Source organism: Sturnira hondurensis, unplaced genomic scaffold (assembly GCF_014824575.4).
Source record: "Sturnira hondurensis isolate 20B ecotype Veracruz unplaced genomic scaffold, ASM1482457v3 Scaffold0018728, whole genome shotgun sequence".
NCBI classification, from domain to species: domain Eukaryota; kingdom Metazoa; phylum Chordata; class Mammalia; order Chiroptera; family Phyllostomidae; genus Sturnira; species Sturnira hondurensis.
In genome coordinates this window covers 9,029,699-9,044,482 of record NW_028091359.1, presented here as the reverse complement: position 1 = coordinate 9,044,482, position 14,784 = coordinate 9,029,699, and the positions used below count along the sequence as shown (strand labels likewise).

At 50.9% G+C, this 14,784-nt stretch overlaps 1 protein-coding gene across 1 annotated transcript in view; it reads left to right on the top strand.

Moving 5' to 3' along the window:
- The window catches only part of FAM20A (FAM20A golgi associated secretory pathway pseudokinase), a 34,339-nt gene that overhangs the window by 17,052 nt on the left and 2,503 nt on the right, over positions 1-14,784 (top strand). The window contains exons 2-11 of the mRNA XM_037070080.1: positions 3,188-3,372; positions 4,115-4,165; positions 5,382-5,460; positions 6,516-6,608; positions 7,089-7,204; positions 7,686-7,866; positions 8,910-9,019; positions 9,829-9,910; positions 10,394-10,453; positions 11,650-13,903. Of these exons, the coding sequence (XP_036925975.1) occupies positions 3,188-3,372; positions 4,115-4,165; positions 5,382-5,460; positions 6,516-6,608; positions 7,089-7,204; positions 7,686-7,866; positions 8,910-9,019; positions 9,829-9,910; positions 10,394-10,453; positions 11,650-11,914 (1,222 nt within the window). The 3' untranslated portion in view covers positions 11,915-13,903. The remainder of the gene's footprint in view (positions 1-3,187; positions 3,373-4,114; positions 4,166-5,381; positions 5,461-6,515; positions 6,609-7,088; positions 7,205-7,685; positions 7,867-8,909; positions 9,020-9,828; positions 9,911-10,393; positions 10,454-11,649; positions 13,904-14,784) is intronic.

The window sequence follows — 14,784 nt, the reverse complement described above, 5'->3', positions numbered from 1 at the left end:
GTCAGCGACATTGTTTTTTATTTTCTTTTTACCCTGGCAGAAATGGCTCCTGGGCAGGACGAACAGTGAGTGGATAATTAATTTTTATTTTTCTGTACAGCATATTAATTAATCTAACTTGGCTTCCAGCTCTACTTAAGGATCCACACCTTCTAATTTTTTTTCATTCTCACTGGTTACCTTTGCTCCCCCATGTTCTGACTCCTTAGTTCAGAAAATTGGGGGACATAGAAGATACAGACATTTTCATTCCAGTCAAGATGGCAGCATAGGCAAACACTGCTCACCTCTTCACACAACCACGTCAAAATTACAACTAAAATATAGAACAACCATCACTCAGAACCATAAAAAATCGAGTTGAGTGGAAGTCTAACAACTACAGAATTAAAGAAACCATATCCATTCAGACTGGTAGGAGAGGCACAGACATGGAACAGGCTGGTCCCTCACCCAGGTGTAGTGGATAAAAATTCAAGTGGGATATCTCAGGAGCAAGGAATCTCAGCCCTACACTAGGCCCCCCCAGCCCAGAGTTCTGGTGCCAGGAAGATAAGTCCCCACAACTTTTGGTAGCAAATCGGCAAGGATTGAGTCAGTGGAAAAAAACTTCTGGAGCCCCAAGCGTTTCCTCTTAAAGAACCCACACATGGACTCACCTACCCAGACTCACTCCCTTTGAGGTCCAGCACCGGGATAGCAGCTTGAAAGGCATCACTGGTGTACAGGGAGAAACTGAAGTGTCTGGCATCAAGGCAAATAGAGGCCATTGTCCCTTTTCTAAACCCTCCCCACACAGAGCCAACAAGCTGGTACCATATCTGAGACTCCATCAACCTGGTTAACACTGACCTGCCTTGGAGATCTCCAGAGACTCTGCCCCACCCAACTTATGGGCCCACCCAAGCTGCTTTTCCATATGAATGGCTGGTCTTGGCTCACGCTTCAAAACTTCCTAAATCCTATCAAACAAGCAACAGCTGGCCTCAGTGAGCCCCAGGCCTGGCACTAGCAGGAGCCAGCCTTGATTCACAGTTTGGCTTCACGTGGGACTCTCCAAGCCCAGCACAAGTAGCAGCCATCTCAGATTGCTTTATAGCTCAGGCAGGGTAGCCCTGGGCAAAACACAGGTAGGGGCTGACCTTGGCCTGCACCACCTAGGAACCCTTGGGACAGTGCACCCAGTTGTCATGGCTACAGACCATGACAGAGCACCACCAACCCAGCCCCATACAGCTGATTCTCCACGGAGGGCAGATGTTGGTGGTCAGTGTTTACAGGCAATCCTTGCAGCTGACTGGCCTGGGTAAATCCCTCCCGTTGACCTGCCAAGAGCAACCAAGGCTCAACTACAAGAGGAGGATGTACTCAGCCCACACAAAGGTCACACCCTGAGTACCCAGCTTGGGTGATAGGGGAGGCTGTTCTACTGGACCCTACAGGGCACGTACCACATCAGGACACACTACCAAAGCACAGAGTCATAGAAGCTCTACCTAATACATAGAAACAAACACAGGAAGGATGCCAAAATGAAGAGATAAAGAAACATGGCCCAAATGAAAGAACAGATCAAAACTCTAGAAAAAGAGGTAACAAAATGGAGATAAGCAATCATTCAGATGCAGAATCTATCAATTCAAAACACTGGTTATAAGGATGCTTAAGGAACTTAGTGGGGACATCAACAGCATAAAAGAGATCCAGTCAGAAAGGAAGCATACACTCACTGAAATAAAGAACAGTTTACAGGGAAACAACAGTAGAGTGAAAGAACTCAAGAATCAAATCAATGATATGGAAAATAAGGAAGCAAAAAATAACCAATCAGAATCGCAAGAAGAAAAGAGAATCCCCCCCAAAATGAGGATAGTATAAGCAGCCTCTGGGACAACTTCAAGAGGTCCAACATTTGCACCATAGGGGTGCCAGAAGGAGAGGAGAAAGAGCAAGAAATTGGAAATCTATTTGAAAAAATAATGAAAGGAAATGTCCCCAATTTGGTGAAGGAAATAGACATACAAGTACAGGAAGCACAGAGAGTCCCAAACAAGATGGATGCAGAGAGGCCCACTCCAAGACACATCATAATTAAATGCTAAAGGCTAAAGATAAAGAGAGAATCTTAAAAGCAGCAAAAGAAAAGAAGTTACCTACAGGGGAGTTCCCATAAGACTTCCAGCTGATTTCTCAAAAGAAACTTTGCTAGAAGGGATTGGCAAGAAATATTTAAAGTCATGAAGAGCGTGGAACTATAGCCAATATTGCTCTACCCAGCACAGACATCATTTAGAATGGAAAGGCAGATAAAGAGCTCCCCAGACAAGAAAAAACTAAAGGAGTTCATCATCACCAAACCATTATTATATGAAATGTTAAAGGGACTTATGTAAGAAAAGGAAGATCAAAACTATGGACAATAAAATGGGGAAAAATACAACTCTATCAACAATGGAATCTAAAAAACAAACTAAGCCATCAAAAAGAACAGAGACAGAATCATGGGTACAGAGACCGTTTTGATGGTTGTCAGATGGGAGGCGGGTGTAGGGGAATGCGTGTAGAGATGAGGGGATTAAGAAGTACAAAGAGGCAGTTACAGGACAGCCATGGGGATGTAAAGTACAGTACAGTACTTTAGTATAGGAAATGAAGAGATAGTACAGTACAGTACAGTACAGTATAGAAAATGGAGTAGCCAAGGAACTTATGTGCATGACCCATGGACATGAACAATGGTGTGGGGATTGCCTGAGGGAGTGGGGGTGCTGGGTGGAAGGGGGGAAAATCCAGACGACTGTAATAGCATAATCAGTAAAATATAATTTTTTAACAAGATAGAGACTTTTTAATAGGAAAGGGCACAAAGACACTCAGGATCACTTCCCGAGATCCCATATTATATGAGGTCCCTAATTCTACTTTCAAGCATCTGCCCTTTTCCTCCACAAGATTTGTCATGGTTTATATCAGATATTTTATATTGTGTATGGTATTGTATTAAGTGTTAGCCTGTTTCGCTCCATAGATTGTAAGCTCTCTGAGGGCCACGCGGCTGTTTTGCCACACAGGGTAGGTGCTTCATGCTCTTGTTGAATGAACGAGAGTCCCGGCGAGGTGTTTCGGCAGGTCTTTGCATTCGTGTGCCTCCAGTTGAAAAAATAAGAAACCTCTCCCGCTCTTTCAGGCGACACAAGATATACAGAGAGCAGCTGAACCTCACTTCCCCGGACCTCCCGCTGCAGCTCCGACCCGAGGCCAGCTGGGTCCAGTTCCACCTGGGAATCAACCGCCACGGGCTGTACCCCCGGTCCAGTCCCCTTGTCAGCAAACTCCTCCAGGACATGAGCCACTTTCCCACGATCAGTGCAGGTGAGGTCCCCAGGATCACATAGGATGGACTGACTGTCCCCTGAGAGGCTGGGTAAACCAGCTGGGCTCTGGGGTGAACTAGTAAAGGGTTGACTGTGACTCCTGATAGAGAAAGGAAAAGGAAGGGAAGGGAAGGGAAAGAAAGAGAGAGAGGGGGGAAGGGAGGGAGAAAGGACTATAGACGTTGACTGTTCCCCTTCGAAAGAGCTCTTACAGCCACAGTCTTATCACAGCCCATAGGGAAGTGTCAATGTGTGTAAGGTAAGGTGATCACCAGCATCTCGCCAGTGCTTTTTTTCAGCTGACAACTCTCTTACACAGTGAGCTATGGCGTGCACATTATCATTGCCACTTTACTGATGGGAAAATGGAGACTTGGAGGCTAAACCACTTGGCCAAGGCCAGTAGTGGAGCTGGGATTCAAACGCAGGCCTGCCGTCTCCCGGTCTGTGCAGTCAAGCACTGTGACATTGGAAGCGACAGAGACACAACCAACATCAGGCTCCCAACCAGGTGCTGCGAGAGTGTCCACTGAAGGGCTAGCGAGCCTGGGGCCTGGGATGAAGCAAGGCGAGAGATGGCAGCCAGCTGGGGCTCCAGGAGATCCCCTATTGAATGGGCAAGGAAGGGCCCCAGGCTGCCTCACCGTGTCCCCTCTAATGTCCGGGTCAGGCCCCAGGACCCCAGGTTGTTGGCCCTGCTAGACACAGCTGAACGTTCTTACTGCCCGTCTCCTCCACAGATTACAGCCAGGATGAGAAAGCCTTGCTTGGGGCGTGTGACTGCACTCAGAGTAAGTGACGTGGCCCTGCCTCCACCCAGGCCTCCACCGCCGCAGCTGTGCAAGCCCCAGACCTGGCAGCAACGGGAAGGGCCCACCGGCCCCTCCGTGGGGGTTCTGGTTGGGAGCTAATCTCTGAGGAGTCGGCAATGCTCCCCACCCACCCACACACCACAGAAAAGTGCCTGCTGCTCAGTGTGTGGTCCGGGTGGCATCCTCACATTATTGAGGAGCTTGTGAGAAATGCAAACTCTCCGCCCCTCTCTGGCTTTCTGAATCAGAATCTGATGTTGACAAAGTCCTCCTCAAGGGAGTGGACTGCGCTTGCAGACAGACCGAAGCAGCAGCTGTACAAGTAGCTGAGTTCGAGCAGTAGCTGAACCGTCAGTGGAGAAGGACAGTGGTTCTCAGGCCCGACAGCATTTCGGAGTCTCCTGGCGGGTCTGCAAAGGGCAGGTTTCAGTTCAGTCGCAAAGGCCTGGGCATCAGCCTCTTAAACCGTTCCTAGTGATCCTAACACAGCCGAAGTCGAGACGCCCCTCTCTGGGGCCAGTGATAAATAGGATCAAATCCGGGTGTGAGATCCAGCACTGCCCCCTCCCAGGGTGTCATGAATTGGGTACAGTTGTGCCCGGGGAACCACACAGCCCCCAGAGTGGCCAGGCCAGACCTGCGCCTCGAGGTCCCCAGACTGGTTACCACTGGCCATGAGTAGCCTTATCTGCTTATCTCAGTGGACCGAACACATACCAGACATTTCTCTGTGTGTCGTGACCTGTTAAAGGTTTGACAGACAGAGGTGCCTTGTGCCCCCAGCCCCTGTCCCAGCCTAGATGTACAGTCTTAAAGAGGCAGATATATAGATAAACTAGTCTAATAATGCAAGATAGCAGATGGCACACTCAGAAGCCAGAAGGCGCCAATGAAGCGCGCAGAGGAAGAAGTCAATTCTTAGGGAATCGTTCTCTGGGGCTTTCTGTGAGCTCCTGTCTGGGCAAAACCTATATTGTTGGCCCTTTTCCCATAACAGCAGGAGAGATATTGTCTTGACCTCCTGGGAACACTCCCCTCGGCCTGATGCGATGGAATGTACTCTGTGGGCCTTCAAAAGCAGATTCCAGTCTTTAGGAAAAAAGATGAAATCGGTTGGGTTTATTGAATGACCAAAGGGTCAGGTACCTGAACTTCACCCCAGAAGTATAATTAATTCCCCCTTGTCCTCCAACAGTTGTGAAACCCAGTGGGGTCCACCTCAAGCTGGTTCTGAGGTTCTCGGACTTTGGGAAGGCCATGTTCAAACCCATGAGGTAAGTGACTGCCTTCCTTGCCTCAGATGCAGCCTGGGGAGCCCTGGGGGAGTTTTGGTCCAAAATCAGTGAATGATGAGGAGAGGCAGGTCCGACCCAGGCTGGAATTAACAAGTGGCCACACCTTTAAAAATAGAAGCCAGACTTGGGGCAGCCTCTCACTGTGTTTACCAAGACTTCCTGTTCCCCATGGGTGCTGTTTGTTTTCAGCTTTCTGCAACATTATGTTTATTTCCATTTAAGTTGCATTTGCAGCTGTGGTGTAATCTCAAACTGTAGATTATAAAATTATTCAAAGGTCATCATCCCTCCATGTTTATTAATGTTGAGGCCAGAAGCCTCGATGCCCTTCGTGACTGGAAGGACCTTCCTGATCAGACACACCCAGCCAGCCCACCATGTTCGGGCAGGCTGAAGCTTCTTAGGAATCTATTCAAGTTAAAAACGTATATCAATCCACATCCTCTACACCAGCCTCCTCCCTCAACCCTCTGGCTAGCTGACTCTCATGACCCAGTGAGGTGTCTCGGAGGGGATGAGACAGTCCAGTTACTCCTCCCTACCGCCCTAAGTCCCAGAACTCTCTGTCCTTCAAACCTCAGTCATGGAATTGCATCTTCAGGGCACTTTTGCTTTTATAAAGTCCTGTCTTGCACCCCATGTCGCTCAATCCTGAGCACCTGGGTCTCTCCTGTTCTGCTTTCACTAGCCAGTTCCCTCTCCTCTGTTTCACAGAAAGGTCTGTATTTCTTCCCTCGCAGCTACTGGGTTTTTTAAGTCAGCCTCTGTCACCAAAGTTCTTAAGGAGACTTAGTATTTGGGCTGCCAACAAGGCAGCGTCTTGCAGGAAGCCTGGGTCCTCTTACTGAGCAAGTCTCCTCGCCCGGGGAGCCACAGGCCATGCCCGATTTGCCATCCATCAACTACGTGCACAGTAGCATACACGAAAAGCGTGAAAGTGCGTTTTCCTTTCCCTCCGGTCCCACTCATCAGCTGACTTCTCAGGCTCCCAGCTGAAGTCTGCGTCCAGGGCGTGATTCCCTCCTTCTTTCCAGACAGCAGCGAGATGAAGAGACACCCGCGGATTTCTTCTATTTCGTCGACTTTCAGAGACACAATGCTGAGATCGCGGCTTTCCACCTGGACAGGTAGGGTCTGGCCCCACGGAGAGGGCACTGACTGCGAGGACCAACCTCAAGAGGGGAGCCTGGGGACGACCCCGGGTGGGACCTCCCAGATATGTCTTCCTTCTGGCTCGTTGTCTCCGTCATGAACACCACCCGAGAGCCTTTCAGCCTCGCCCTGGACCCGCTGAGTCGGACGGAGGCTGCATTTGAACAAGGTCTCGTGTGACTCACATGCACATTAAAAAATATGAGAAGCTCTAACCTAGAACACGGCTTGGATGGTGGAAGTTTTTCCCAAAAGGCTTGATGGAATGAGGATTTCTCTTCTGTTCCCTTCTGCCACCCCTTTCAATGTAGGTTTGCCCCGGGCACCATCCACTCAGCCCTGCGGGGACCCCCACAGCTGAGTGTGGTCAGAAATGCCAGTCCATTTTAATGGGCAACGATTGAACTCCCTGGCTATCCCTAAGATCTGAGCAGGGCTCTCTCTCTCTCTTTCAGGATTCTGGACTTCCGACGCGTGCCGCCCACAGCTGGGAGGCTAGTCAATGTCACCAAGGAAATTCTAGAGGTCACCAAGAATGAAATCCTACAGAGTGTTTTCTTTGTCTCCCCAGGTAGAGTACTGGCCAAAGCCATCTTCTGGGCCTAAGGACAGAGCAGGCTAATGTGGCCACTGCTGTGTTCAGCGGTGGTCCCTCCTGCCATTGGCAACGTCCATTGCTGGGGCAGGCGTATGCCGCCGCCCTGGTCCCCCTGAGCTTCACACAAGAGGAGCTGGGAATGGGAAAAGGTCATACATGAGGTGCTAATGAGAACAGGCGGGCCCCTAACGACAGTGCCGACCTCCCTGGAATCAGGCCTTATCTGGACAAAGAACACTCTAATCATATGGACAGGAGGCAATGGCTGGGTCCCACACTTTCTCTGCTCTGGGACATTAGAAAATTGGTACTCAGGATGCTTGGTTTAAGAGCATTTGCCATCTGGAATAGTTCAGGTGTCCCCTTCCCTCCCGGTGGATTTCTTGGGGCAGGAAGGTGATCTGCCTCTAAGGCCTTTTCTCTTACGCCTCCTCTCCCCTGCCCCACCCTCCAGCCAGCAACGTGTGCTTCTTCGCCAAGTGCCCCTACATGTGCAAGACCGAATACGCTGTCTGTGGCAACCCCCACCTGCTGGAGGGCTCCCTCTCCGCGTTCCTGCCGTCCCTCAACCTGGCGCCCAGGCTGTCTGTGCCCAACCCCTGGATCCGCTCCTACACGCTGGCGGGGAAAGAGGAGTGAGTTGGCCCCCGGCCTCATGGCCATGCACGTTAGGCGCTGAGAGTGACCACAGTCCTATGCCAAGGACTTGTGGCTAACCTGGCTTTTGGACCCCAAAAGCTAACTCACTTTTCCTTTGCCTCTTTGCACATAGATCCTGGGACCAGCCGGCCTGTGTACTCTCCCCTTAGTTCATTTATTCAGTTATAAAGAGCCTACTATGTACCCAACACTAGGTGCTGGGGGGCACAGAAACGAAAGACACACAAGAAGCTCCATGGTTGAGCTGGGGTCAGAGAAATAGCCCGATTCTGCGAACACAGCACCACCTGCTGTGATATAGCGAAGCACTGAGGGCCCATAGGAGACACCTGGTTCCCCCAAGAAAGTCCGTGAAGCCAAGGACCCCATCGTCATATCCCAGGGTTTAGCACACCCCTGGCATGTAGTAGACACTCAGTTCGTGTTAACTGACTGAATGAACAGGTTCCTGGTGCTATTCATGAGGATTAGTAACCCAGAGAATTGAAGTTCTGGAGGACAGGACAGATGCTACGGGACTTGAAAAGGCTAGGAGCCCACCCACTGGCAGGGGACATGGCCTGGGGAGGTGGGGTGGATCCAGGCAGAGGAGCGTGAGTGAGAGAGACAGAGAGCAGCTTGTAGGGGGGCAAGGAATGTCTCAGGAGAGCTGTAGGGCCCAAGACTCGGTGAGAGGCGATCCAGAGAAAGCAGGTCAGGGACACACAGCCAGGCTGCCCCCGGCTGCCCCGTCATCGCCCCTCTGGCACGAGGTACGCTGGCCATCGGTGTGGCACTCAGCCCAGTGGATACTCAGGAAATGTGTCCTCAAAGGACCCAGAAAATTCTCACCATGTGGACTCTGTGGCCTCCCATGTCTTCGCCCAGGTCCACCTAAATGTACCCAGCTACCATCTGCATGCCTAGGGCAGGATTAGCAAGGCAGGGGTTTTGGGGTGGGGGGGGGCAGGTGTGAGGAGGGCCCCCAACACCTTGCCATCTTGGCTTTTCCAGCCCCAGGACTGGTTCTCCCCCTCAGGTGGGAGGTCAATCCTCTTTACTGCGACACCGTGAAGCAGATCTACCCATACAACAGCAGCAACCGGCTGCTCAACATCATCGACATGGCCATCTTCGACTTCCTCATCGGTAGGTCCCCTGCCCAGGGCGCTGGGCAGAATGGGGTCTCTGCTACGGGTCTGGGATTCTCCCTGACCTTGGGCACGTTGCAGCCTGGACCACGAGGACTGAATAACCCCACACTGCCCACGGCCGCAGCAGTGGCAGAGGTCCCAGAGGACAGAAGTCAGCATGCTCCCCTCCTGAAAGGCAGAGACATGAGCCAGCCAGGCCCCAGCGGGCCTCAGGTTTAGGCCTCAGGTTTGAAGTCATTGATTCCCTGGACTGAATGAGGGGAAACCAGGAAGGAAAGAGCAGAGTGCCCAATGAATGGGGGCAGTGGGTAGGGCTTGGGAAGAGGCTGGTCATCAGCCTTTGAGTCCCTTGGGGACCGGGGAAGACTAGGGGGACAGAGTTCTGAAGGCGGCCAGCACACATATGTGCAGATCTGAAGTCCCACGGCCCCCAGCCCCGCTCACTGTCACACCCTTTGGGAAGTTAACCCGTGTCTTCTTCCTACAAGCCTCAGTTGAGGAGCTCAGGTGAGCAAGGAAAGCCAGCGTCAATGTGGAGTGTTCGAGTCCCAGGCCCGAGGGTTGGGGGAAACCGTGAAACCCTTAGATTTGCAAAGTCCGCACTAGGGTTTGTTGGCTTGCTTAGCTTCCCTCTCCCTCAACAACGTCCCTAATCACCCTGGGAAAATGACAGCTTGTGGCCCTGGGTTTAGACTCTTGTCTGAACTGCTAAAAGGCCTCCATGCCCTGGAGAGCAAACAGGAGGCCGGGAGCACCTGCCCCTTGGCCTCGGGGCCTCACCGCCACTGTCTTCCTCCTTTACAGGAAACATGGACCGTCACCATTATGAGATGTTCACCAAATTTGGGGACGATGGGTTCCTTATTCACCTTGACAACGCCAGAGGGTATGTGTCACACACACCCCCCCAGCCGTACCCCTCACAGCTGCTCAGGGGAACCAGCAGCCTGAGAACAAGGAGCTCTGCGCTCACGTTCCCTGTCTCCTTGCCCTGCGTGTTTTTCTCTTGACCTGTGTAACTGCCACTTGTGTCTCCCCAACCCCAAGAGCACTAGTGAAATAGAGTGGACTTTTCCACGGTTTTTTTACTGGAGGGTTCACTCCTGGAGGCAGAGCACATGGCTGGGCCTCAGTGTCTGGCCCTCTGCAGTTGGTGAATGAGTGAATGGGTGATTGACTGCTTGGTTTTAACACCTTTGGATGGACAGTTTTGTGACCTGATTGAGGACAGAGGCTGCAGGGGCAGCTGCCAGGATCCCTGGCATTTTCCCTCCAGCTGTGCTTCAGAAAAGAGGCCGAGGGGGGGGAGAAAAACCATTCAGAAGGGAGGTGCTGCTTGCGCCCCACAAACACGCATGTCTTCTCCTAGGTTTGGACAACACTCCCACGACGAAGTCTCCATCCTCTCGCCCCTCTCCCAGTGCTGCAGGTGAGCTCTCAGTTCAAGGGCGGGTCACGACGGTGCCACTCCATCCTGCTATCAAGTTCTGAGGCTCTTACTCAGTGTTCATTGCTTTAGGACACGGGTGGGTGGAATGACAGGAATTACCACTGACGGAATTTTCCCCAAGGACAGCTGAGAGTCTTTCATCTTTCATCATGGGATGAATTAGGATCTTAAAAAAAAAAAAGCTTTTCAATCACTAACTTGAATCCTTAGCCCACTCAGATAATAATCGCCCACTCTGACAGAGCCTGTCTTGTATGTGACTAATCAGTCCTCTGCTTCGCCCGACACTCACGTAAGCTCATGAATGTCACCACTACTTGATCACCAGCTAAGTAAAATTCTGACTCCAGGCCCACGAGCCCATGTCAGATTGAAAGAAGGGCTGACACCTTTGGCCACCATTTCTCTGGAGGATCTCTGACCTGCTTCTGCGGCTCCCCAGTCTCACCAGGCTTGTGAGGTCGTCCAGCTGCTCAGCCGCAGTTAGAGCTCATGAGAAATCTGTGACTCACACTTAGCAGCAGCATCTCATTCACATTCAGCTGGATCTCAGAATGAAGCCTGAATTTTCTGTATCCACTCTTGGGTTCATGCACAGGAGCTCCCCTGCCACCACCCTTCCTCTCCTCCTGGGGAGGGCAAGCCGTTTAGGACCACGGTTGGACGACGAGGCTGCTTAGACATCCGAGTCCAAGTCAGATTTCTGTGTGAAATCAGAATCCTCAGGTCAAGGCTGCCGCCACCCCACTTTCACCCCTCTGGTTTGAGAATCTGACACTGGGAAGGATTATAAAGTTGCCAAGGAGCAACTGGGAGGCTGTCACCAGGATTTGGGGGTGGCGAAACCTCTCGTAGCTTTACATTTCCTAGGAAAGCCATTATCACTTCCAACTTCCTTAACAGTGTCAGATCCTCACAGTCCAGCATTACTGGGTGGCATCCCACCAGCAGAGTGTAAGTGGCTCCTCAGGCCTTTGACCAAAAGGCCACTGGAAAAGGACTACAGAATACTGGGTCATCTTTTAGTCATTCCTTTTTACCCGGTTTCCACTGAGACGTGTTTAAGATATTCAGGGAGAGGCTCTCAGAACACCAGCTATGACGGCTTCTTGTGGAGGAAGTTAGTTACTTTCTTCCCGTTAACTTACGTGGTCCCTATGACTCTGCCCTCCCAGGATAAAAAGGAAGACACTCCTGCACCTGCAGCTGCTGGCCCAAGCCGAGTACAGACTCAGCGACGTGATGCGGGAGTCACTGCTGGCCGACCAGCTCGCCCCCGTCCTCGCTGAGCCCCACCTCCTCGCCCTGGACCGGAGACTCCAGATCATCCTAAGGACGGTGCAGGGCTGCGTGGAGGCCCATGGAGAGCATAGCGTCATAGCCAGTGGCCCAGCGGAACAGCTGGCCCCAGACTCTGGCAAGGCTAACATGACAAGCTAGGGGCTGGACGCGTCCAGTGGCAGGTACTACCCCCCGAGCCAGCAGGAGACCCGAGTGCGGACCACTGCGTGCTCACGCGCCCCCCGGGGACGTGGCAGGTCTTGGGGCATGAGCTCGGGAAGCAGGCAGGGCGCTGGGGTGATTCTGAAAGAGCAGAAGAAGTGGGCCTCGCCGGCCCTTCCTCCCTGGCACGCTGCTTCTCCAGTGGATGGCCTTGGCTCCCTCTTGCTCGGGGAGCACGGCTTCGCCAAGGTCACAGGCCAGCTCCTGGGCCCACTGGGAAATTGGGATGAATCCGGGTACACGGCAGGCTTGAAAGGTCTGGAAACCTTGTTCCAGAAGAGAGTACTCATCGTTACAAATAAAATAAAAGGACACCCAGTGGAACCTAACTAAACCTCCAGATTCTTGGTGCCTACAAGGGTTCTTCCCAACCCTGATAAAACATCTGGTATGTCGCAAGCGAACAGAGAAATCTAAAACTACTAACTCTCAAATTGGTCCAAAGTGGACTTCACATTTTCTACTTACATTCCAGTCAGTGTGGCCCATCCTCCGGATGATAATCACTACCAACTGGTCCTCTGAAGTAATTTCTAAGAAACGTTATTACAAGAGGCAAAAGTAACAGGGATTTGCCCAGAATGTCAGAAAACGGATGTTTTGACCTAAATACTATCTACATGTCAATTGAAATAACATCAAGTATGTCAAGAGTAGCACCCAGTAACAGGGAGAATTTTAATGAAAGGGAGCGAGGGTGGCCTTGAAGGTGGGAAGCACAGACCCAGGCCCAGCAGATATATGAGCCCAGACTGAGGCGGGGGAAAGCCAGGGCCCACCCCAGCTCAGTAACCACAATCTCCCCCAGGATTCAGGAACTGTCCCCCACCTGCCCCCCAAGAGCAGCAGGGGGTCATCTGGAGGTCTGGCAGGCTAGATGCCCTTGCCAGCGGTTTTCTCAAAAAGGAGTAAATGGAGCTTACTTTGCAAACCTTCCTCAGAAGTCGGCCCATTGGGGATTCCCTCAATAGGCCCCCTCCGCATTCTACCTATGGACTTGCTGACAGCTAAAACTCCTTTCATAGGAGGCTGTTTCTTATTCCGTAATCCATGACTAAAAACACCAAATGCAGGAAAGTAGGCATGCTATAGAGTGCTGAGTCTGTCGGCAAGTAAAAACTCCTGATTATATATCAACTTACAGGGTGCAAGGTCGAGAACTAGGGAAGTCACCCACAACTTCTGCAGTGTGCCCAAAGACAGCGCAGACTGGACAAGGGAATCTCGCCCCACCCTGCCCCATGGCACGCTGCCCCTGAACCTCATATCTCTCTCTCTCTACCCCTCACTGAGCTCTAAACCACACGTGAGGACAGACACGCTGGTTCTCAATCCTCCCGAACACAGAGAGTCCCCCCCATCCAGTGCACACAGAAAACCCACGCTGAGATTGACACAAACCACACAACTCAAGGACTTAGTCCTACTCCCAAGTGTTCTTTCCACAGTAATGCAGACACCCAGCAGAGTCTTGCCCAATTTAGGAAGTTGTGTTTCTTTCAAAAAAAATTTTTATTAATGAATTTGAGAGGATAGGAGAGAGAAAAACGCCCCATCGATTTGTTAGCCCACTTATATATGGATTCATCAGTTGATTCTCCTGTGTGTCCTGGCCAGAGAGCAAGCCGGCAACCTTGGCGTATCGGGACGATGCTCTAACCAACTGAGTCACCCAGCCAGGGCTGAAGTTATATAAGGAAAAAAAAGTTAGCTCGTTAATAGAGGACCCTTAATGGCAGAGACCTCCCTTCAGAGGTAAGTACTGCAGCCCAGGGCCTCCCACGTCACGACCTACTTGCCTACTTCAGGCCAATAATGCCCTTTGGAGGGACCAGGTAATTTTACACAGGAGGAACCATGTCCACGCAAGACGTTCACGGAAGAGCACACTGGTCTGGGACTTCCAAGGGGCAGAGCCTCAGAAAGGTAAGCTGCAGCTCCATCTCACAGAGCCTTGCCTGTGACAATATACTGGTTTTCCAATGGCCTAGATGCAAATTTGGTGTACTTGACAGAGAGAGAACTGAACTTGACCACAATCTGTAGAGTACCCAGGTACCTAATTATTCCCTTATCTTAAATGTTCCATTAAGTTTCCACTCACAACAAAATAAATTAAGGTTCTTTCATTTGCCAAAAACAGCAGAAAACACGACTCTCTTCTTAGAACTACCAAGTTCTACCAGGTTCATTCTGGGCCATTGTTCGACTTCCCACGACATAAAAATCCTCCTGTCTCTCTGTAAAAGTTCTTATTACTACTGACAGCAAACTATAAAGTGAAAGGGATTTCTGTAGCAGGTCACTTGGTGGAGAAAAGATGTTTACTCAATTCAGGTGTCCTTTAAGTCAGGAGGACACTTGGGTTTGAAGAGTGTAAAAAATAGTTCTCTGACTCGTGGTAGTTTGATGGTCTGTGAAGTCCCCAGATGCTAAATTAATGGATACCAAACCCCTTGCTCCCTGGGGAAATATGAGAGTTTAGGTTTCTGTGGATACACTTTTGTCAACCGGTCAAGACATAATCTGGTTTTATATGGTAAGGTACGTTGAAGAGATCTTAACATAGAGTGTTGATTCATCAAGCTTGTGGTCCACAGCCCTGTATGTGACTCATGCCTGAGAGAGGCTTATTTAATTCACTCATTTTCTCTGTAAGGCTCACCACATCTTTCTTACCCTGAGAAACACTGGCCAGCACTTTGGCACTACATTTGGAGGCCATTTTAAACAGTAAAATCGCCAACAGAAAGCACAAAAATGCAAAGAAGTGGCCTGAAATAGACCATGAAAAAGACATCTGATTC